Here is a 22,721-nt window from a genome sequence, read left to right as displayed (position 1 = left end):
TAATCTGTTTATCACTGCTGTTTATGCTGTTTATTACAATACAAGTGGTAGCCAGTTTGATAAACGAATTTAGAATTACAACAGAAACAATATCTTCTGTGTTAACAGAAATATACAGAGTGATCCAAAAATTATTTTTATTATGATGTCATTGAGCACCAATCACATGGCTGCGTTCAATTAAAACATTTAAATTCGTTTTATTCGGTAATGAAACTTTTATTATGTTGTAAATGTCTCAAGCAAGGTTAAAGATTGAATAAAAACAAATACACTGATAAAGAATAACTTTATTTTTACAATCAGTTAATTTATACATGTTTTTGAAGCATAAATAAGTTATTCAATTTTTTAAAAAAATAATTCACATCTTGGCCATATTCTAACAACATAAAGTAAATTTAAAAATTCAGTAAACATAGTTAAATCATCTGTCTACTTATTGCTGCAATGAAGGCTGTGAAGTTGGAATCCAACCAAATTTCTACATCATCATATTATAATTTATACACTACAATCGTTTCTTCTAAACTATGTAACATAATTGACGTAAAGGGACTTATCGTAAAACTACAAATCACTACGAAAATTACTGAAACTAATTTAATATATCTCACAATAATAATCGGATGGAAATTGACTGGCAGTTAAGGCCATTTTGGCACATTCTTAATTTGAAACTGCTAACTGTTGTGCAAACCCTGAGTCTTTCAATGAACCAAATCGTGAAAAATTTGCACATTCAGTTACGCTCGTTTTTTGATCTAAACAATATAAATGCAAATAAACGAGAAACGTATCTTCTAGTTACTCTTTTTGTTCAACAAGTTATAAAATTTTCAGGATTGTATAAAAACAGTAAAAAAATAATGCAACTTCTCGTCGCACAAAACACTTATAAACCAACATATCTCCCTCATGTAAAATATCGAAGACTAAGAATAACTTAGAAATTAAAATATAACTGGATAAGCTCGAAATAAACATAAAATGTATTAAAATACGACTAGAAACTAATTACATATACATCGATCTGATTAAAACTGGGAGAACACAACCGATCATGTAACTTGGAAAACGTTTTTCAAATCATCGGGGAGAGAGCTAATAATATCTTGTAGTCTTTGATTCAGTTTCTCCTTAACTCTGTCGTTTACGGGGATGTTAACTTCGTGGCATTTCGTTATTTTATCTTTTATTTTTAACATCATATCGACAACTTCAACTTCCGGTTTACCCTGTACCCAGTCTTTCAAGTCCTAAAAGAAAGAATTATTATGATTATAGTGTCTCTAGGTGATATTTACAGCATTGGAAAGCGCTTCCAGGTGCAAGGCTTGCAACTTCAATGCTAAATCAGTGTATCGCATGTTAAACCATCCATTAAAATTGGGGGATCTAAAAAATTTTCTATACAGCCCCATCCAATCGCCTTTGATTCCCGTAGTAAGTTGGGGCCCTGCCGTCTCTAAAGTTGCAATGAAATCGTCAGGATTGAAAGGCAACGGAGTCGGGGCTGCCTGCAAGTTTTTTTTTAGTAACAATACTAAATCATATTTAGTTACCTTATATGGTGATATGTTTTTCTGTAGTGGCATTAGACTAGCAATATACCTTTCTAAAGGTATCATAAAACTCTGAGAAAGCTCCAAAAGATGTCTTCTTAATAAGGCCGACTGAACTTCAAAAGGTCGTTTAGAAGTCACCCCAGAAAGTATCTTCTTAATAATATTCTTATCCTTTTGTAAAAACGGTTTATACGTCGTGTATACTCCCGGACTGTTATCTAACATTTTCGTGTTACCATTCTTCTTAAGCTTAAATTTCTGAGTTTGACCTAAATCATAAATCGCTAGAAAATCGTTTTAACAGCAGTGAAACCCACCTAAGTCATTTCCTAATCTTATTGTATGAGGCCAATGATGAAGAATCTTAGCAAAAAAAGGATTCGTCACACCTAAAACTACTGGCGGAGGTCCTTGTACTTTACTTGTAAACTGCTTGAATTCACTGTCGTGGATTGTAAAGTATGGGCGGTAGTCGCCGCAGAACTTCAAAGGCGAAATTATTCTAAAAATTCGAGAATTAAAATGAAAAGTAAGGTGAATTGGGGCAAGTTAGAACGTAATTTAGACTAGTTGAGGATTCTGTCTCTACTGAATAGAATTTTGTGCACCTCGTTTACTCCACGTTCGGATTTACCCCAAGTTACCTTATTACAATTGTCGAGCAGTACATAAAAAAGGTTTCTTTACATGAGATAACACTATTATAAAATTATGAAAAACGTGCACTTTTGAGATTACGGAAATCGATAAGTTTAGGCTCTTAGGGGTCGATTTCAAGTGTGACTTGCCTTACTGCAAATCCCATTTGCAACATAGCAACGCCAATCACATTGCTCATACCTTGGCAACGGTTGCAAATTTGCGTTAACGCAGTGACTTGAAATCGACCCGTAACTGTATAATTAGCGGTTGTGCAATGAGTTTAAACCGTTTTTTCCCCATAAAATAATTAAAGTTAAGCGATTTTTATGTTTTCAATGGAAATTTTGTAACTGTTATCATCATATCTAACAATATTTGTTATTTTATCTTGTTATCTTCATCATACTAAAAATTCAAAACTTTATATAAAGATTTGCTAACAAGTCTTAAGAAAGATTAATAAATAAAAAAGCGCCTCAGGACAATGCTACTGGACTAAGTCCAAAAAATAATAAAACCGTCTTATACCTTGTTAGGGCCAGCACCATAGATGAGCAATGCGTAGGAGAGGTGGCCATAACAACCAAAGGCTCTGAAGTTAGCATAAGTTCCCACAACATGTGAATGTGTGATAAAACAGGTTGTAAAATTTCAAAATAATTCAGATCTTCAACTGAAGTCTGTATTTGGTTTTCTGTGGGTTCAGTCAGTGCAGCAAATTGGCGACTTGGAGAATTACAGTTAGACTGAGGAATATGAATCTACAACACAAAATTAGTCGATGATTAAATAAAAATTCCCTCAACCTGAAAGACATAGCCCAATAAAGGAAGATTGAGGGTTTCTCCAGGGGCTGGAGGTGGCCACCTTTCTATATTACAACAAGCAGCTTCCAGACTTAGTTCTCCATGTTCAAAATACTCAGGCGCTATTAAATCACAAATTTTCATAAACAGGTTGTTGAAAGGTAGTCTGGTTAAAATGACGACGCTCTACGAAATGGAGTTAGTTTTAGAGGTAACATTTTGGGTTTTACCTTTTGAAAATAACCCCGCGGTAACGTGGTGTCTTTAACTTGTCTAAAATAAACGTAACCCCAGTAATAAGACGAGTGGATTTGTAAGACAGGTACACATTTCGTGTTATATTGCATGTGTTCATCCCGGCGAGTGTTTTTCCCAGGGCTGTTTGGAAGTCTGATTATAAACGTCGTGTCTCCCATACATCCCGAATTAGAATCAGGGAAGGCTAGATAGCAAATGTTGGAAATTTCTTGTTTCGTGAGGGTCACATGTCGGGGGTAAATTCCCTAGAATAATTTTTAGGTTATGTTCACCAGGATCGCGTCTTACCTCAAGCGCTTGTCCTAATTCTAAGTCAAAATTAACAATACAAATACAATGAATCCAGTTTTCGAAATTTTCCCAAGTGTACTCTTCAACTTTCTCGTCATTATTGCTTGTTTTCACTGCTAATTTTGACATAATGAGGAAACCACAGTAACTGGAAACGAACTAATTGGAAATCATATTCTGGTGAAATTATCACAAATTTCCGCGAAAAACAAACTTATTGTCACATGCTTTTATTCTAAACATCGAAGGAATTTTGTACCCCAAAACAAAAACATATGTCAAAAATATCAACAAGCAGTTATGCAACCAGTGACGCCACGACAACAGATTTAAATCCCCACTGTGAAATCGACATAATCCTTGGACTTTTAAATATTTAAAAACCCTCCTATTTAAATTTTAAAGGATGTGAGCCACACACGTAATTTTCGAGGAAAAAAAGCAGAATTATTGGGAAACCGTTTATTTATTGTAAAAAATGTTATCAATGCATACCTAACTTCATTAATAAATACTTAACATTCATAACTGTTATAAACACATCACATCTCTTTCCTAAAGCATAAACATTAATTTAGACATAAATAACAATAAAACTTTCAAGTTAAGGATTGTGGCTACTCTACAAGCGATCTACTACATCTCCTACTCTTTGGACTATTTTTACAATCCATTTGAATTGAAGATAGTCGCAATGGATGTAAACTGTCTTTGTACTGCAGTGTAACCTGCGATTAATTGTACTTCTAAGAAAGTCTGTGCAATTCCTGAAAAAATTTCCGTGCATCCCTTAAAATTAGTAACATAAATTAAAAAAAACATAATGAACACAATAAAATAGACGATTACAACTTTATAATATGATCCTTAACTTCAGAGCATAGAAAAGCAAAAACGGCGATCTCAAAGACCAAACTGCCAGAAGTACAGAACAGAGCACATGTATCACAAAGAAAAAAGAACTAGAACCTCCTCAAAGTCTGTAATTATAGTTAACACAACTTTTTTGTCCATTCTTCAACTCTACCAACGCTATAGCACCTTGCATATCATCACTGGTAATCTGTTTGCTCTTCCCCCCTTGCACACAGACTAAAACAGTGGGACGTTTCTGGTTCTCAGCAACCACAGGAGGCTCCACGTATTCGGCAAGAGTCACGGGTTCAGTTTTAACTTCGTCACCGTCGGAACTAGGAGCATCTTCACCCCAATTCAAAGGTTTGGCGAGTTGCTGGTCCTGTACGGCTTGAAGCCAACGTTTCTTCGGCCCCCGCGGTAATTCAAAATTGTGAAGGGAAGTCCGCGGAGAGGAGACACTTTGTCCGTTTTCGTAATTCTCAGAGTTGACGGAAATGTTGTCATCAATTTCGGATTTTGGCGAGTTCTCTATTCCGTCGTTTGAGAGACTGTAGGTTGAATTAGGGGTGCTATATGATGAGGATTCTTCTCGTTTGATCCGCGACTTTTTAGGGGTTGTTTCTAGGTCAAGATTGTTGGATCTCTTATTGCTGCGTCTGGAAACACAAGACAATGAGGTGGAGTTTGATAATATGATCATACTTACTTCTCTAACTTCATTAGCCACTGTCTAACTTCAGCGTTGTGTCCTTCATCAAATTTCTTCTCAAAACTACCTCCAGGTGACGTAAACCGCTTGAGTTGCTTATCTGGGTGTTCCGGGCAGTGGCGGTTAGCATGGGTGAATCGTTTGTCGCAATTAGGAGAGGAACATACAAAAGGTTTTTCACCTGTGTGGAGTCTTTGGTGTGTTTTCAGTTGACCTGATTGGGCGAATTTTCGGGTACATCTTGGATAGTCACATTCATAGGGACGTTCACCTGAGCGAACCATAACTTTAACGAATTTTCATTTCAAATAACAACTCACCTGTATGCGTTCTTAGATGAGCTTGTAACGACTTTTCTCTCGGAAATACACGATTGCAATAGGTACATTTAATTGAACTTGGAGAGGTAGATCCTTCCTGAATTAGAGTGTTTAGTATTTCAGCCCTCGGTCGACCTCTTCTTGTCTCGCCAGGCGAAAGAACATTTTCAGTTCCTGGACTCGAGCTACCGTTAACCGGTCCTTTGTCCAACGAATTTAATATCTTGGGTTTCAATACTCGGTTCGGTGGAGTTACATTCACATGATCATCATTACTAATTGCCAATTTACCGCGTTTGGGAGTACGAAACATAATTTAAAAGGTTTAACTCACTATTTTTACGATTTTTTCAACGACACAACGCCAACCAAAACAAACCTTAATCACTAATTGCACCGATTCCACTGAAGATGGCGCGACAAATTGGAGGGAAACAACAGCATGGCCAACTTTAACAAACAATTTTACTGCCGGATAACTGTAAAATTCACGCTAACCTTACACATTTTCACACAAATTTTTTAACTGTTAACAGATTTAGGGGGTAGTGAAGCCATTTCTGACCTGGACGCGATGCAAATTCTTACATTTTCACCATTTTTGACAGGTGGAATCGACAAAAAAACAACAACAGAACGACAACCGTATAATTTATACGTCACTAGTGACATCTGTTGCGTTATGTAACTGTCAAATTGACAGTCTTTTTAAATTCAAATTAGTTTCAACGAGGATAAGTAATAAATACTTGGTGTTTCTACGATTTCGTTATTTATAAAACAACATTAAGACGGAATTTTTTAGTTTATTTAATTTTTAAACAAAATAGATTTCTGTAACAAATGTATCAGACGCCCTCTAAAAATTGGGTCTTTCTAAGGTCACGCCTTTGAACAAACAACTGAAATGCGATACAAGAACTTGAAGATTTCCATACATACAGCTCGTGAAAGTTAAATATAATCAAAACAAACGGATGTGTATTAAAAATTTCATAATGCGCAGCCGCACAAATTAGTTGATTATCGTTTGTAAATAGCAGTACCAGTGGCAGGCAGCCCATAAATTCAAGTTAAAATGGTCAAATTTTGACTTAAAATAAAAATGAGGTGGAGGTAAAATTTGTATTAAATTTAATGTACACGTTAAAAAAATATTTAGCTATCCAACATGAACTATTGTAGCCATATTGAGGCACAAAGTTATCACATTTTATGTGCAGATAATCACATATTAATACTCGACGCTGCTATGAGACAAAATTTCTTGGAAACTGCCCGGTCTGTCCTTCACTTTCCCCATAGAGCCAATCACTTGAAACTTCTTTAATAACTTTGACTTTTTGGCCCGGTTTTAATGGTAAATCGCCCGCCATTTGTGGCCGAAATTCGTACAAAGCAGTTACAATTTTATCTTCTCCAGGAAGAGGCACTTGGATCTGTAGAAAACTCTCTGGGAAAATTCCTTCTTTATCACATACTTTTCCATATAACCACTCTTGGTTTACTCTTCTTATTATTACCACCACATCATTGGTCTGAAAGTGAATTTTAAAGACTAGAAAGATTCAAGTTAGTACTTACCTGCAAAGTTAAATCTCCTGGTTGTGACCCTGGAAAATCAAACAAAGCAACCCCATAAGGAGTTACAACATCATAGCGCCCCTGTGGTAAATTCGGTGGAGGCACTTTCGGCATGGGAAGCGAATCGTTTTTATTCAAAATTGGTTTCTTTGGAGGCGCTGGTCGAATGATCCTTGGTTTTACAGCAGCTGAGTTCTCTTTTGTTTGCACATTGGAATTATTGCTTATCCAGTTCAGGGTCGCAGAGTTTATATTAAATAACGAATTATCATTTTCTAGGCTCTTCTTACTTGAAGTTAAACTACTGGTACTACTACTATACGAACTAGAAACACTTCCGCCAAACGGATGCGAGTGATCTGGTTTTGGTGAATTTGGAGGACTCCAATCAATTAAATTCACAGGAGGTTGATTGAGATTGAACGATGACTTACTCTTGTACTTCATAAAATTTGGGGGCGGAGGTCTAGGGGGTGGCTTTTTCTTCGTTTTTTGTTGAAACATTGATTTCATTGGAAGATTTTACGGTTGGAACAGGACGGAAGTTTCTTCACTTTTGACGTAAATATGACATTTCGATATGGGGGGCGTTAGGTTGGCATGACATGAAACAGATGTTCGCGTTAAATTGGTTGCCTACCAACAAGGCGCCCGTTTTAAAACCCTGAAAAGTTTAAAAAAAATAATTAAACTACATTCCTTACGTACGTGTTGGCGTAACTTTAATGGCACATTACATTTACAAAATAATAATTTTTAATGAAAAAATATTCTCCAGCACTTAGAACTACTTAGATTAAGTTGATATGCTTGGAACATATAACATAACATGCAGTAATTATTAAAAATTACCATATTACCGTTATTATTTACCAACACTAATAAAATACTGTATCAAATACTTAAAAAATATACATAACTAACTTTGAGTAGGTTGTCCCGACATGTTTTTCACTGATTACTCTACAGAAAATAAAGCTGCAGCAGGAGTTGGTAAAATCAACTATAATTAAACTTAACTTACAAAATTACGTTAAACAAGTCTGATAAATAACAAACATCTGTCATTAACAATTTATTAGAACTACAATTAACGTTTCAAACAATTCGAAAAATAACATTCAAATCCTCCATGAATTTCAAAGTAAGTAAGATCAAAGCATTTCTCTGAGAGAAATGGATCAACCAACTTTAAAACTAACATTCCCTATCCAAAAATTAAAGAATTACAATATTAAAAATTAATTACATAAGCAACTAACAGTTGTACACAGTAACTACAATTCTTATTTTAAATAAATTTAATTTGCAGATTAGGAAAATATTGATCGAGCATCTTACGCTCTTGATACTAAAATATTTTTCATTAAAATTTGTACTATTGTATAATTTTGTAATGATCAATTAACTAAGAAAAGCAAAATATTCATATGACCTACTATCACATATATTGCAATATATACAAAATTAATAGTAATAGAGATTCCCGATGAAATCTATAATGCCAGATATTTACATCAAATAGACAAATGTGTGCTAGTCGGGTCTGTATATAGGAATTTTTGGTAAAAACTCTATTAAAATTACGTACTCCATCATTGAAGACGAATCACATTGTTGCTTAGTCAAACGCCAATGTAATCCCAGTTTATTATAAAGGTAACTATTTTCCCATTCTAAAAGCTTGTTTAAGGAATGCTGCGTCTGAAACAAAAAAGATGCCGTTCTTACTTCCAATAAAAAAAAACTTTAGGCTTCAAGACAAAAAACATGATGTAACAGATTATGTAATGAGTGAATGGTCAATCAATTCAATTGTAATAGAAGTGTGAAGTATTGCGATGGAATCAATAAACATATTTGCATTTGATAGGCCAAAGATAATCAAAAATTACAGTTCAAACATTTAGGGCAAGTTCACATAATAAATGAATTGAAATTACGTTAATCTTGCAACTAGCTTCTGTAAACGAAGTCTTCGTTTGTTATCAGTGAAATCTTACAATTTAAACCACATTATCGTTCCCTGTAGCGTTTCTTGTTTGTAAATGTCATAAAACTTAACGATTTTCGATAAGATGACCTTGGCACAAAAACAATAAGTCGTTTTTTGAATTCAGATAGCCATGTAAAATGTATTTTGAGTTGTATTTTATTCTCATGAGACTCATTAGGTTATGTGAATAATCCTATGCTTACCCTTTTACTAAGACAAATGACGGGCCATAATGAACAACCTAGAGTACAACAGCAGCAGAGACATCCGCAAAAAAGCCATTTCACATTGACTGGAAGCGTCTTTTTTAGTATGGCATTGATGCGTATAACAGTTTCCTTAAATTCTTCAGGAGCGACACGCGAGACAAGCCCGCTAGGAAATTCAGTGCTAAATCGGTTACTCAGTCCAAATCTATAAAAAGATTGTTATGTTTCTTTTTTATTGTAAGGAAAAAGTAGCATACACAGTCATGTTGCCTGCACCTCGAATGACCACAGGGTCAGGAACCAAAGAGACATCTGCTGGTTCTGGTTCCTCCACGTTTTCTTCTTCTTCTTCATAGTAAATTGCATCGAAACCTTCCATGTGTCTTGAAAATCTAGATAAAGCTATTTTATCACTGTAATGGGCACATGAACTGTTTACGCTATTTTGTAACAGACTTACGGATTCGAATTTATCACGGAATTACAGCAACGATTAAAACTGAGTGATACCGATTAACTTCAAGATTTAAACAGGATGATCTGAATTCTTTGTTTACTCTCTATTTCCGGAACATACATGGTTTTGGTTTATTTTATTATAGTACAACACCGTTTTCTACAAAAACAGCGACCAGTGCGCCATCTACACAAATGTCATTACTGTCATTCTGCAAATCATGGCTACTTTTTTCCAACTGTGTAAACAAAAAGTCCCGAAATCAACATTTTTTTTTAATTCAAACTTTTGTTTCAATATTATTAATATCTGAATTTGAATCGTGTAACTTAGTGGTTAAATTAATTAATTTGGTCATTAACCAAAAAAAATGTTGATTTTTAAACTTTTACGGTTTTGACACCAGGTGGTTGGCAACCTGCAGAAGTGTCAAACTTGTCAACCTGTCAAGCCTAATTATTTGTTAAATTTAATTGATGTCTCGTAGAATAATAGTTTAATTAATCGGATAAGTTATAATGGCAGGCGCGAAATTGCAAGACGATATAAACAATATTCCATTAGCTGACGACGATCCTCAAGGTAAGCCCTTTGTTGTGATTGCCCAGATTTAGGTTAAGCCTTTTGTAGTTATAATAAACGATGAACCGGAGCAAAACTCTATATCTGACGGCAACTCCTCCAGTATGATTCACGGCAGAAGTATGGATTCAATCCAATCAACTTTTACAAATGGTAGTTCTAGTCCTCAGCATAACAGTTTAGAACCTGACACCAGTCCTGATGAACAAGAAGAAAAAGCTCGTTTAATATCTCAGGTTTTGGAATTACAGAATACTCTAGATGACTTGTCTCAACGAGTTGATAGTGTTAAAGAAGAAAATCTCAAACTGAGATCTGAAAACCAAGTTTTGGGTCAGTATATTGAGAATTTAATGTCAGCTTCTAGCGTTTTTCAATCAACTTCTCCAAAAATTAAGAAGAAGTGAATGTGTTCTTTTGTTGTGAAGTTAAGAGTTCTGCTGATTTCATTAGATTAAATGTTTCGTTGTGGAGTTCATTGATTTGAAGCAACTGCACAATGCTTTTATTCTACCAAACAAGCACCAAGCATTTTAGTCTGTGATTATTTATAAGTATATTATGTCACACACTGATCATAAAGCAAATAAGCTAAGTATAAAAGTATATAAATGTTATATGTAATGTATGATATACTATTTATAAATTCTAGTTAATATGCTTAAATGAATAGTTTTTGTCATAAATAAAGTGCTACCTTAAAAAAAAGACATTCCATTGTATAAAAATTTATTTGTAACTCAATATGAGTCAATTCCACATATTTAAATTATTACATTTGTATGGCAAAACTGTTACAACTTAAATTAAAAAGCAACATTATTTAAAAATCTACAACAGGTACAAACATTTAACAATTTGCGTATCACATTTAAATTTTCACTAGGAAAGTCAGTCGTAATAATACTTGTCATCATCAAGTAAGTCCTGTTTCACATGGCCGTTATTCAACGCGTGACTATTTCTTTTAAGAGTCGCCGATTCGCAATCACTATTATATTTCGATTTTAACGTCCCATTATTTAAAATGTTATTTGAAGTCGAAGCACTGTGTTTCTTCGGCCGTTCTTGTAAAGGCATAGAAATATACGGATTCTGTTTTGAACTCATATAATGCGGCGAACTAGGAATTGTGATCCGCTTCTTTTTCTGGTAGTAATGCATCGCTGCTGCTCCTGGTAGAGTACCCACCAAAACACCGAGGCAGAAAAAGAGAACTGCTCCTCCAGCAGAGGAGAGCTTGGGGGATTCTGACGGTAAACTCGTTACGTCTGTAAAATTATAATCAATCATTTGGTATTTGAAGTTATATAAGAAAAATACCGTTTGATTGGTCGGGTATACACATCCTAGTTTCGACGGTGCTGCCTTGGCACATTTTTGGGCCAGGGGCTAACGTGCGACATTGGCGCTTTCTGTGCTGTTCATTGTTTCTGTCGCATAAGGACCAACTTGTCCAGTTGCTCCAACCAAGAGATGCTGCGAAATAGATTCATTATAACATTGAACATGTCTTCATTTTTAGTACTTACAGTGACAAGGGCCGTTATCGCACGCCTCTTTCTCCCAATGCGAACCAGTACAATTGTCGCTAAGACAATCTCGATGTCTCGTTCTGACGCCCCAGCCGCATGAAACATTGCAAGGAGACCAATCCGACCAACAACTCCAATTTCCTTGGCAGGGATGTTTATTGCAGTCTTTGGTTTGTTCGGAAAGTCCCGCACAATTACCCCCTTCGCAGTGTCTAAATCTCTTTTGGAAACCACCCCCACAGGGGGCGGAACACTCTTCCCACGGTCCCCACGCACCCCACTTGGGATGTTCACTTTCTTTCGTAACGCAATTGTTGTTAACACAAACTTCTTCCTTGACATAGACTTTGATGGAAGATTGTCTTACCGGTGCCCTACACGTGAATCTAAACAAAACTATTGGTATTAATACGTTTTTTTTTTGGTTTTTTAACAAACCTGAATCTCTTGCTGTAGTCTCCAGTAGCGTTGGACGCGGTGATCCAAGGCGAACTGATGTACCTTCGATGTTCCACACACATCGATTCATATTCGACATCGTTGCCTTCGCAGTCTCGCCCTCCGTATTTCGGGGGTGGGTTGTCGCATTTCCGTACTCTTTTTCTGCACCCTGTGGTGCAGTTAAAACAGTCTGTCCATTCTTCCCATGGTCCCCATCCTCCATCCTGTGGTGTAACCGGACAAGGAGGAATTTCCGCATCGCAGAAAGCCGTTGCAACATCCTGTCCAACACAAACTCTTCCTCCATGTGCAGGTGCTGGATTGGTACAACTCCGTGTTCTGGTTTTAACAGCTGTCCCGCACGTCGCAGAACATGCAGACCACGTCGACCAGTCCGACCATCCTCCATGGATGGTGCAGTTTGTCACCGCAATGGACGTGCCGACACATTTACGACCACCGTTTTTCGGTGCTGGATTGTTGCATTCGCGAGTTTGACACAAGCAGTTGTCGGAAGAGTCTTGTTGGATGCATGGGTTCCATGACGACCAGCTTCCCCAGCCACCGTCGATGATGGCGTCTAGAACAGGACAAGCAGTAACAGCCTGTGTCCAATATTTGTCCAGAGGGTCTCCTTTGGGGGCTGTTGAACACAATTCAATACGTTCATTCCATCCGCAGTACGGATCCATCGCGTTATGACAACTTTCTTTGGAAGTGTGACGATTGCAGTGGTCCGCGGGGACTTTCATTACAGCGTTGTCTGTAGCGATGTAGACGGACTTCGTTTCTTTGAGAAACTGGATGCTTCGGATTGGCGCTCGCACGTCTAAGACAGTTTGCCAGATTTCCACAACGCACGTTTCTTGGGTTCGTGGTAAAATGGATATTTTCTTCACCAAACCTTCCGTAGTTGCAACGTAAATAACATGAACAGAAGTATGAAGCTTCGTCGAAAGAACATCGATGGTTATATGAGTGAATCGTTCAAGTTCCGCTACGTGTAATGGGTTTAAAGTAGTAGCTTGCACTGCACTATCCATCAGTTGGTACTTGGAAATCTCTAATAAATAACTACTTCGCGCGGATGATTTACAGTTAAAATGATCCCGGTGGTTCATATCTTGTTTTCCCCATGCACTATCCATGTTTTCTCTATATTTGAAAGGGCCTGCGAACGCGCTCTCTATAGCGGTTAAGTTAAAAGCGCAAATTGCAGAACCGGCTATACTATTACTGGAAGTCGTAAACGTGGCGTAAACTAAGTTTTCCGCAGGTACGTAAGACATACTTTGAATTTCGTCAAAGTAAAACGGGTATTCGCCACTGATTGAGCAGTTTAAACGCGCCTTTAGAAACGTCGTCCAGTTGTCTTTCAATATGGTGTGACCTCCTGGGTCGTTCTTGCACACGCGCGCGATCCTCGAATAAACAGCCTGCAACAATAAAAAATGTACATCCTATAATATAATTCCTTTGAAAAAAATGCACGTACCTTCCCGCAATTCATGTATTCCACCGCCGCTTCTCTGTACAAGAAGTAAACAAAATTTTCCGTCTCAAAGGACCCGACAAACTGCGGATCGTTCAACCAGAAGCTGTTATACTGCATGGTTCTGATGGTGGTATCAGCATCTCCGTTTTTGGAGATGACATAATCAGAACTCGAGAAATCAGTCGGACCGCCAAAGTAGTACTCTCCTTTTTCCGACATAAATCCTGTAATATTTGCGTTGGGATTGTACGGACATTTCGCCAGACCATCAACCCAGTGGATCACATCAGACACATTTTCGATCTAAAATAGAACTTATCAATACCGACGCCAAGAAGTCGTTCTTACAAGTACTTTTCTGTATGAACATTGCGGGGAAAAGGCGTTGGTACCGCAGGCGAAGACGAATTTGCCGTTAGTCAATAAGATTTTGACGTAGTTATGACAAGATTCGTCGGATTGTCCTTTAAATGTGCACTGACTTCTTTTAGTGTTGGACGCAGGCCATTCCGCAGACTCCAAGAGTTCAAGTTTTGGCAAAGAAAGCCGAAACAACACATCTCTGCAAGTTGTAAAACAGAATTATTAGCTACAATAATGGCTTCGGTTTATGTATTTATGGATCGTTTCTTTATTTTATTACCGTAAGATTTATATTCATTAAGTGAAAACCCGACGCCTTTTAAAAAACTTCAATCATTTTTACATTGTTGCGAAACGGAGACGGATATTATTGCAAGTTTCGCGTCTACGTTTCTTGAGGTATCATACTTGATATCACGGAATTTTCTAGATTATATCAACAACGATATCTGCAATTCCGGCACAAAACGCCTTTTGTAAATTCCCCTTTCAGCAAAAGCGTTTTTGTTGCACATTTGGAGTTAAAGTGTGTCATAATCCACGAATTTTTCCTCCTCTCTGTGTATCAAGGTCTTTTTTTATTATTGATTGAATGGTATTGACGCAGTTCTTTGTCGATTACCCTTTCAGTTTTAATTAAATTTAACAATCCTCTTACCTAGCTCCAACTAGAACTTGGTTCCTTGCCACGTCGAATAACATTTGCGAGTACGAAATAACTTCATCTTGTGAAAATTTATTTAACGATTGTTGCAGATCTAAAAGGAAGTTGCTTGTATAATTTTTCGAAACAAAGTTAATAAGGAAGTAATGTTGCAATGACCTTTTTAGACGAGTTGTTTGTTAGCTCATCTGATAAAAGAGATTTATAATTATCTTGGAAAACTTTTGGAAAAATAGTAGATTTTATGTTGTTAATTCTACAAATATTTCTTGTGTGGTAACTGAGCAAACGTACTGTTTTCTCGACGAAGCAAACATTTATTCAGAATATCAAGTTGATAATTTACCTGTAAGCTGAGTCGGATTATTTCTTATCAAAGAATAAACAGCATACAAACAATTCGAAACACCAAGACAGCGTCTAAATACCCGTTTTGTGACTTTGTCTTAAATTGTTTTATTTAAATTCACGTACGGGATACGGTCATGTACAACATTACGTTAAAATCACATATCTTGCACATTCTTACCTTGGAATGAAATATATCGAAAATCATGCTCCTCTGGTGTGGTCAATCGTGGCAAAACGAACAGACCAAGTAACAACGCTAAAATTCCATGGGGCTTCATTCTTGCGCATTCTCTGCAAAAAAATCTCTGTGTAGTTGTAAAATATGTGCAGGGAAAACATTTATTGACCACTTTATGGGGTTTTGCCCAAACATTTCAAGGTCCTTAAAACCAAAAAAAAATATTTAGTCACGCTAAAAACTCCGCCATGGTGTCAATATTTGATAAAGAAAACGAAAATTCACATTTTCTCAGTCTAATTAGTTTTTGATCGCTAAACCTCGTCTAGATAATATGACAGGATGATTAAATTTGTTGTTTCTCGGCGCTTTGTAATTTTCTAATGCCAGATATAATTTTATATTTTCAAATATATAATTAGGAGTATTAATCTTTGATTGGTGCGTGACTCACGTTTTTTATTTCATTTCTTGACAACTGTTAAAGCACGGCTCTCAACTGTTCCTAGAAGAGAAAATTGCTAGAAACTAATTAGCGTGGTTTTTCAAGTCCAGCTTCGAAGAACCGCAAATTTCAGAAAAACAAACATGAAGACACCTACTTAAGTTCTGTTTTTTGTGCTACTTCCTAAACAAGACGTTTTGGAAGATGGTGATTGGAATCAATAATGAATTAAGTAGTTGACGGTATCTCCCTGCGATGACTTAATTTGAACGCCCATGCGCCAAATTTGTTATCACTGAGATGATCCATGTGTTAACATAGTTATAGATAGTATTTAAGGTTTTTTTGGTTCTATCATCGAATTGAGGACGTGAAGATAACACAAGTAAATAAACAATGAGGATTAAGTGATTTCTAAAAGGCTTGTAATTATATAATAATGTAAATCGTGTTACTATTGTACCTGTATCGTCTAAATGGTAAAGAACCAGCTGATCCAAAAACGGCGGTCCAAGGCTGATTGCAAAACTCGCGAAGGCGCCTGGTGGACACTCATTTATTTCTTGTTATTTCGACATGTTTATTATATCTTAATTTATAGTAGTAACTTAATATTTATAATTATTCCATCATTCCGTGAGGGAAACAATTGTATAACTTGCGTCACTATGGAATGCCCCAGGAGTAAGTTGTAGAAAACGTGATTGCGAGTTCCTTGATGAATAAAGAAGCAAAAAATGATGATTATACACTTTTTACTGTAATAACTGAAACCTAAGTATAATTTCAACGGGTTTCATCCTCAATCCTGAAAGTATCGAATTTCAGGATCCATTTCGAAACGTCTATTAAGAAATATCGTCAAATTTACATAACGTTGTTTTCCATAAAAGTCTTGTTTCATTTCAGGTAAAGTGGGCGATATTTATCGACTACTACAATTTCTTTGGAAAAAGCGCCAAAAAGCAGCATCCGGTTTAAAGAGAGAATGTCTGCCCGTATCATCTCTTAAGTGCCAGACAAAAGAAGCTTTGTGTGGTAAAAAAGACAAATGTACACCTAATGACCACAACTCTCCTCTCGCTTTAATTTTAAGTGTGGATCATGTTTCCTGGTAATAAACCACTTACATTTCTCCTCCGCACAAGATGTAGTTGCATATTCACCTAATTGTTTATTATAAACTCAAAATAATTTATTTTATGCGGTAATAATCGCGTTGAAAGGTGCTAAATTAATTTTATCTTAATATATCTCCGCACTAGTGCATGTACGACTATTAAAGCAATTTGTATGCCGTGAGGTAATGTTTATTTGATTGTACACATAAAAAAGGCCATAAATGCAAGCATAGTATCATTAACAATTTCTCCGGCAAGGCTATCTAAATTATAGTAACGAAATAAAAGATGGGCGCAACCAAATACAAAGAAACCTCACATTTTCGAGTCTTTTCCTTGTCAAGAATACAATACGAGACCACAGTTTCTTGCACAGGGTCAATTATAAAAGACAACGTAAAACCTTCATTATTTAACCTCGGCATTGGAGGAATTCAAATTGGCGAAGTACCGAGCCTCGGATTTATTAGCTTTGCACATACTTGAGAGCTAATACGCCTTTTTTCTCGCCTCTGCTCTGTTACAATACATTGTTGGGTCTTCATAGCAACGGAGGAACATTCTATGCATTTTCATGACAGCTCTATTATAACTAGAATGCTGCAGGTGCGTTTCCTCGTCACGTGCCGCGGAAAAATGAACCCTAGATTATCGTAACTTATCAACAATCGACGAAAATTTCGCCCAAATCCAACTTGGACACGGAAAAAATGCAGTTCAAGTTAAACCGTTTCGCTGCAAGTCCGGGTTTTATGCTCTTTCCGGTGAAAGGAGTGTAATCGGATTTTTCTTCATGGTTGTTCAGCGTTTTGTCTTTTTCGCTTTTTGATATACCCAATATCCGTGAGATTCTTGGTTTCCTTCATTATTAAACAATTTATTACATGACGTCATCAAATCATTTTAAGATAACGCTGTACTTCGATCTAACTAATTGCTGCTAAATATTTAAGATGAGATCATAGGTAGGATTCTCTTTACAGTTAATCAGTTTTGCAGACATCGTGGTGTCACTCTGATTTGTCTAAAAAATTAATTATGCCTCACATTAATTGATTACATCCTCGCGAAATTGTTTGTGTGAGCTAATTGACTTTGATAGTCATCTTAATTTTGTATGTAGAAAACTGCGTTTCTGAAATTTACTACTCAAGACTTGCGTAAAACTCACGAATTTGGGCAACATCATTAACGTCTAGTTTTGGAGCGCTATAAGGTTTGTTTACTTTTCAGCCTTGATTAGACTTTTTGCGTAATAAAGAGTGGAGTTTTGAATTTTCTTTTCGGTCGCTCTGAAATATCTCTTTGCCCCAGACATATAAAATTACTCTTTAAATGCACTCGAGTGTCCCAATTTTGTAACGGCTGTCAACACGAATAAATTAACCAGACACTTCACTTGTTAACTTTTCGAACAACTTGTATTTAACACACAAATATGGTTGACGGTTTAAAGATATCTTTCGTTCGTTTTTGGAAAAACTACATATTTCCGTTTTATTATAGTAGATTATCTCAAGAACGGCATGAACGCGGAGATTATAACCTCTTGACCCGAAGAATATTTAATGCATTGACTTCGTAGCAGTCCGCAATTAACTCTTTATTGAAGTCACATATTTTATAGTGAATGATGTGTTGTAACAATTATTCATACAAACACCATGTTCAATTTAAACTAATTTTAATCGCTAATAAACACTTTCGTCTGTTTGGAAATTGTTTTGGTTAAATAGAACAGGGATTATGTTCCATGTTCTACAATTTTGAAACCGATAAAACTTGTCATAATCAATCATTGATTGTGAAGGCTGGATTACTTTGTAACTAGTTTTTAATAAACTATTCTTTGCTTCATTGCAATGCGGTTTGGACATAAAGAAAATAGAAATTTTTGAGCGTAAACAAATTACTATCACGAAAGATAATTTTAATTGAACATCTGCGAATCTTCGTAATGTTTTATTATCAATACGGACATGGTCCAAGTGTTGAAACCCATTTAACAGTTATTTAAAGTTGCTGCTTTTAAACTTCATCAAGAGCTGCTAATCGGGAGAATGATCAGATGCACGATACCCCATTAGACAACTGACGGAAAAGATGACAGAATTCAAGAAATTATCAAGATCTGAGTTGACAAGTTGGTTTCGAAACAAGCAACTGTGGGGATCTTGTTTGTTTTCGAGAATTTATCTTCAGATTTGGTGTCCACATAAACCGTGGGCAGAAGTTGTTTTTTAGCGTTCTGAGTACGACTGCATTTGTTGGTTTTTAGTATTTTCAAGGTTCTTAATCTATATTTGTTTTATAGACTAATTCATTTCCAACAACACGAAATTTCGGCGATATCTAAGATGGCGGTAAAGTGCAACCAGAAAGTTTTGAGATTCTTTTTGACGAAGCTTCACTATTTTACGTACTAAATGTTTATTTAAAAAATGGAAAGTATGACAAATCTTTACGGAAACTTTGTCGCATCCTGTTGCCAGTCCAAATAATGAAATTCCAAACAGTGCGTTAGCTTCTCCATTTTTTTGAAAACTAGAAATGCAATTTTTCGCCCGTTTTTTTCAATTTTAAAATGAGACCTGTGGAATCAAAGATTTATGTAATATAATTTTATTACTTGTACAGGTGTAAAAACAAAGCACTTGAAACTGTAACACTATAAAAACTGTTATCGTCGACTGATATACTGCTACTACTAAAATAAAATTCTCTCTACGATTAGTGTGTCTTATATTAAAATATTCGTATAATATTGACATCCAACTGTGAGCATCCATAAAGATGACCGCACTAATAATACATTTCATAGCCGACATCTTAACTTTCCCACAAATTTGAAAAAATTAGAATAATTGAAATTTATCTTCGATTATACACAGTACGTGTTTAGCAATCTACATTAGTTTAAGTGGAGTTTTTAGTCACATGTCACGTTTTCAATTATTATCATTTATCGCTATAAATTACTAAATATTAGCAATCGATATTGGCCACGTCCGTTTTGTGTCCATGAGACGTTGGGTCGTTGAAAATTGACCATTTGGAGTGACATTGACAAGGGTCTAACAAAAAGTCGCCCCATAATCTATTATTCAGTTTGGTTTTTAAAATTGTGATTGCACGCTTTGTTTTATCACTCGTACGCCACACTGTCTGCGGATAAAAAAAACAATAATGGTCTCAAAGGAGTGTCTTGCAGACTATGAGTGACTAAGCACCCCTCGTAAAATGTAATTCTGGTGGTTTCATGGTAATAGCAGGTCGAGCTAATGGTGCAACAGCTCGTTAACGCCTTACTGTCGCACTTATATTTTTTGTGAATAAGATGAATCTTTCAGAGTTATCATTTAGATTTGTTGTAACACGTTACATAAGATGATTTTTGTTTCTGAGCCGGATTTTTGATCATTAAATGCACGCGAGTTGGAAATAATTTTTTTGCGTGGCAACCTTGTAGTCTATTTAAAAATTAAAATCAAGTTTTGTTTGTTTTTCGTAAGTAGGAAATAAAAGAGTTCATTGCCATTCTATTTTAAAAATTTACTGGATCATCTAAAAAACTGTTTTGCATTGTCATCATGCTTTTGCCCGAGGAATCGCCGTGGAAAACCAAAAAATAAATTATGATTTGAATCGTTTAATGGAGGAATTTAATACCGCTACGCTTCATCTACCTCAAGAAAAAAAATCTCTTCTTGGATTTAGAGTGGTACTTTTTGATGATGGTACCGAAAATCAAACTAGCGGAACTTTTACATCCTGATTTAAAAAGATTTTGTTAACTTACAAGTTTGATTTTCTATGTTCATAGCTGGGTAGACAGGTCAGTATAGAGGGGAGAGCGGCAAAACATCGTCCAACTTTCCATCACATCAAAAATCTGTTTATAAATCTGCAAATATCACTGAAAATGTCCATGATAAACACAAATCACAGTCACTAGTCGAATTGTCCACCCAAAAAATGACTAACTTGCGTGAAAACACACCACAGATGCCCACAAATAAATGAAATTATTAAACGACCTTGGCTAGGTTGTTTGGGTATAAACACTGTGTTGCCTTTCTGTGAAGCGAAACGTTTGGGTTCATTGCATGAACGGTATTCGATTGCATGGACTTGGAGTGTGTTATGAACTGTTCTAAAGAACTGTTCTCAGCTTGGCTTTAGCCTATCCTCTGCGCAACTCCATCTTATGGCGATGTAGCTTTCGAGACGAAAGCGGCTCCGTGATTAGATTACCTACCTAGAGATTTTAGAAAAAAAATCATTTCAACCGCACAACCGCATACCGCGGATAAATGAACAGGGAAATTTATGGCCTGTTTTGAAGAGGAGGGCACCCACAGCTTCCCAAAATTTCCCAAAAAAATCCTGATGGATCCTGTTAAAACTGTTATATTTTCATTTTTCCACTTTTGGGATTTTGCTTCAAAAAAATTAACTACCTTTCTTTAGAGAAAGTCTTCATATAAACCTTTTATATTGTTTATATTTATTAACCATTTAGAAACTACAATTTTTCAAAACTGTCTCGTGAATAATTACTCATTTTACTTGTTGACATCATTTTCGATCAAACAGTCCATGTTGGTACTTTTATACAAAAATATGAGAACTCATTTTCTCAAAAAAATGATATTTTTCTTGAAATTATCGTCAGATCGATTTATTATTATGTAGTACTTTGAGTGTTTTTAAAACTTGAGTAAAATTTTTCACTTTGTTATCTCTAACATGCATAATCAAAATTGCCAGTTCATGAACCTATCAAAATTATTTACAAATTATTGAACATAACGAAAATTTATTTCTTGACGCTCCGGAAAGTCTGGCAGTTTTAAATTCGCAGAATCATTTATCTTTTATTTATCATTATCTTATATCATCTGACTTTAATTTCACAAGTAATCGTGTGATAGTCATAACGACCTTGCGTCATTTTACAAGTGTACTTAGACACTTATTATTTATTGGCAAATAAAAAGAAAAGTGCTTTATTTTGATCTCAAACTTACTTTTAGTTTTGAAATCATGTAATTAATTACTTAAAACATCCTGTTAAAATGAGCAATTATGATTAATTAATTAAATAAATGTACCTATGGACGTCATGGTAATCAGAATTTTAAAGCTCACTTTATTTGTCTTCTTTACTGGCGCAATTTTATGATGTGGTTTTTCTTATGATACTAATGTTGACTAAAATGCTTTCTAATATCACTATTTATTTAGTTGCACTTCTTTGTATTGCAAAACTGACTTTCATCTCAATTATTTTATTCTTAATCTCTGATGCCATCAGCATTGTTTAAAAGGACGGTCGTATTTAAAACTTAGTGCACTAATACCCTATCAGTACAAAATATCTGTAGGTGATCCTGGTCACGTTGCCACCATTGTTTCGCAATAATATTAAAATCAGTGATTAGATAAAAGGAGATAAATTTATTTTTGGCGATTGGAGAGATTTTCCTCTCATCCAAATTGGTGCTATATTTTTTGGAAAGTACAAGGCGTGAAATAGAAAATTCTTTTAGTGTCGATTGAAATTAACAAAAACAAAACAGATCAGACCGAGGTCAGTAAAAGAAGGTCGCCTACGTACATTACCTATGATTTACATATTGTCAGTAAAATCTTCATTGATGCATGAATCATTAGTTTGTATCATTTTTTGCGTGATGATGAGAAGCGAAATGTTTTAAGAAATCATCTAAAACAAAGGATTTGCAACAATATGGTTAATAAACGAGCCATGTGTTTGCTGTCGCGAATTGAACGTGGGATTAAAAAAAAACAAACCAGTTGGATGAAATAAGGAGTATAACATAAG

The 22,721-nt window shown here is 35.6% G+C and overlaps 6 protein-coding genes across 8 annotated transcripts; 1 reads left to right on the top strand and 5 right to left on the bottom strand.

Moving 5' to 3' along the window:
- Positions 1-275: 275 nt before the first annotated feature.
- Positions 276-3,898, bottom strand: LOC148167508 (protein DENND6A). The gene is made up of 8 exons (XM_088048017.1): positions 3,563-3,898; positions 3,247-3,519; positions 3,017-3,202; positions 2,739-2,971; positions 1,886-2,070; positions 1,566-1,837; positions 1,308-1,520; positions 276-1,259 (listed from the first exon to the last, which is right to left on the bottom strand). The coding sequence occupies exons 1-8, from the start codon at positions 3,692-3,694 to the stop codon at positions 1,062-1,064; spliced, it is 1,692 nt and encodes a 563-aa protein (XP_087904143.1). The 5' UTR covers positions 3,695-3,898; the 3' UTR covers positions 276-1,061.
- Positions 3,899-4,012: 114 nt separating this feature from the next.
- LOC148167507 (uncharacterized) lies at positions 4,013-6,139 on the bottom strand. Its single transcript, XM_088048077.1, has 3 exons — positions 5,453-6,139; positions 5,130-5,403; positions 4,013-5,079 (listed from the first exon to the last, which is right to left on the bottom strand). Exons 1-3 carry the CDS (start codon positions 5,763-5,765, stop codon positions 4,539-4,541), a joined length of 1,128 nt encoding a protein of 375 aa, XP_087904203.1. The 5' UTR covers positions 5,766-6,139; the 3' UTR covers positions 4,013-4,538.
- Positions 6,140-6,563: 424 nt separating this feature from the next.
- On the bottom strand, positions 6,564-7,641 carry LOC148167506 (uncharacterized). Its single transcript, XM_088047575.1, has 2 exons — positions 7,037-7,641; positions 6,564-6,990 (listed from the first exon to the last, which is right to left on the bottom strand). Exons 1-2 carry the CDS (start codon positions 7,547-7,549, stop codon positions 6,703-6,705), a joined length of 801 nt encoding a protein of 266 aa, XP_087903701.1. The 5' UTR covers positions 7,550-7,641; the 3' UTR covers positions 6,564-6,702.
- Positions 7,642-8,026: 385 nt separating this feature from the next.
- LOC148167505 (cysteine-rich hydrophobic domain-containing protein 2) lies at positions 8,027-9,931 on the bottom strand. 3 transcript variants are annotated; one of them, XM_088047075.1, is made up of 4 exons: positions 9,702-9,931; positions 9,499-9,643; positions 9,236-9,446; positions 8,027-8,740 (listed from the first exon to the last, which is right to left on the bottom strand). In XM_088047075.1, exons 2-4 carry the CDS (start codon positions 9,618-9,620, stop codon positions 8,573-8,575), a joined length of 501 nt encoding a protein of 166 aa, XP_087903201.1. In that variant the 5' UTR covers positions 9,621-9,643; positions 9,702-9,931; the 3' UTR covers positions 8,027-8,572. The 3 variants fall into 3 exon arrangements, with proteins under 3 accessions (XP_087903201.1, XP_087903203.1, XP_087903202.1); XM_088047077.1 differs by having other exon boundaries at positions 9,499-9,633; XM_088047076.1 differs by having other exon boundaries at positions 9,499-9,931.
- Positions 9,932-10,047: 116 nt separating this feature from the next.
- Positions 10,048-10,988, top strand: LOC148167504 (uncharacterized). The gene is made up of 2 exons (XM_088047078.1): positions 10,048-10,280; positions 10,329-10,988. Exons 1-2 carry the CDS (start codon positions 10,217-10,219, stop codon positions 10,685-10,687), a joined length of 423 nt encoding a protein of 140 aa, XP_087903204.1. The 5' UTR covers positions 10,048-10,216; the 3' UTR covers positions 10,688-10,988.
- An 8-nt stretch (positions 10,989-10,996) lies between these two features.
- Sema5c (Semaphorin 5c) lies at positions 10,997-21,067 on the bottom strand. Its single transcript, XM_088047074.1, has 9 exons — positions 20,673-21,067; positions 15,308-15,420; positions 14,773-14,872; positions 14,106-14,313; positions 13,752-14,054; positions 12,254-13,692; positions 11,813-12,201; positions 11,604-11,759; positions 10,997-11,551 (listed from the first exon to the last, which is right to left on the bottom strand). Exons 2-9 carry the CDS (start codon positions 15,405-15,407, stop codon positions 11,172-11,174), a joined length of 3,075 nt encoding a protein of 1,024 aa, XP_087903200.1. The 5' UTR covers positions 15,408-15,420; positions 20,673-21,067; the 3' UTR covers positions 10,997-11,171.
- Positions 21,068-22,721: the final 1,654 nt, after the last annotated feature.

Source organism: Gnatocerus cornutus, chromosome 10 (assembly GCF_029298725.1).
Source record: "Gnatocerus cornutus isolate USDA-ARS CGAHR chromosome 10, icGnaCorn1.1, whole genome shotgun sequence".
NCBI classification, from domain to species: Eukaryota; Metazoa; Arthropoda; class Insecta; order Coleoptera; family Tenebrionidae; genus Gnatocerus; species Gnatocerus cornutus.
This window is presented reverse-complemented; position numbering and strand designations above follow the sequence as displayed.

Bases quoted from the DNA above. Each gene is read 5' to 3' on its own strand.
- LOC148167508 (XM_088048017.1), bottom strand. From the start codon at position 3,694: ATGTCAAAATTAGCAGTGAAAACAAGCAATAATGACGAGAAAGTTGAA. The intron at 2,972-3,016 runs GTTGAGGGAATT...TTTGTGTTGTAG, and splicing joins TATTGGGCTATGTCTTTCAG to ATTCATATTCCTCAGTCTAA. The intron at 1,521-1,565 runs GTAACTAAATAT...AAAAACTTGCAG, and splicing joins AAAACATATCACCATATAAG to GCAGCCCCGACTCCGTTGCC.
- LOC148167507 (XM_088048077.1), bottom strand. From the start codon at position 5,765: ATGTTTCGTACTCCCAAACGCGGTAAATTGGCAATTAGTAATGATGAT. The intron at 5,404-5,452 runs GTGAGTTGTTAT...TGGTTCGCTCAG, and splicing joins TCATCTAAGAACGCATACAG to GTGAACGTCCCTATGAATGT. The intron at 5,080-5,129 runs GTAAGTATGATC...TTGTGTTTCCAG, and splicing joins TGGCTAATGAAGTTAGAGAA to ACGCAGCAATAAGAGATCCA.
- LOC148167506 (XM_088047575.1), bottom strand. From the start codon at position 7,549: ATGAAATCAATGTTTCAACAAAAAACGAAGAAAAAGCCACCCCCTAGA. The intron at 6,991-7,036 runs GTAAGTACTAAC...ATTCACTTTCAG, and splicing joins CAGGAGATTTAACTTTGCAG to ACCAATGATGTGGTGGTAAT.
- LOC148167505 (XM_088047076.1), bottom strand. From the start codon at position 9,620: ATGGAAGGTTTCGATGCAATTTACTATGAAGAAGAAGAAGAAAACGTG. The intron at 9,447-9,498 runs GTATGCTACTTT...ATCTTTTTATAG, and splicing joins GGTGCAGGCAACATGACTGT to ATTTGGACTGAGTAACCGAT. The intron at 8,741-9,235 runs GTAAGCATAGGA...TTTTTGTTTCAG, and splicing joins TCATTTGTCTTAGTAAAAGG to ACGCAGCATTCCTTAAACAA.
- LOC148167504 (XM_088047078.1), top strand. From the start codon at position 10,217: ATGGCAGGCGCGAAATTGCAAGACGATATAAACAATATTCCATTAGCT. The intron at 10,281-10,328 runs GTAAGCCCTTTG...AGCCTTTTGTAG, and splicing joins AGCTGACGACGATCCTCAAG to TTATAATAAACGATGAACCG.
- Sema5c (XM_088047074.1), bottom strand. From the start codon at position 15,407: ATGAAGCCCCATGGAATTTTAGCGTTGTTACTTGGTCTGTTCGTTTTG. The intron at 14,314-14,772 runs GTAAGAGGATTG...TACAACTTGCAG, and splicing joins CAAGTTCTAGTTGGAGCTAG to AGATGTGTTGTTTCGGCTTT. The intron at 13,693-13,751 runs GTACGTGCATTT...TTATTGTTGCAG, and splicing joins AATACATGAATTGCGGGAAG to GCTGTTTATTCGAGGATCGC.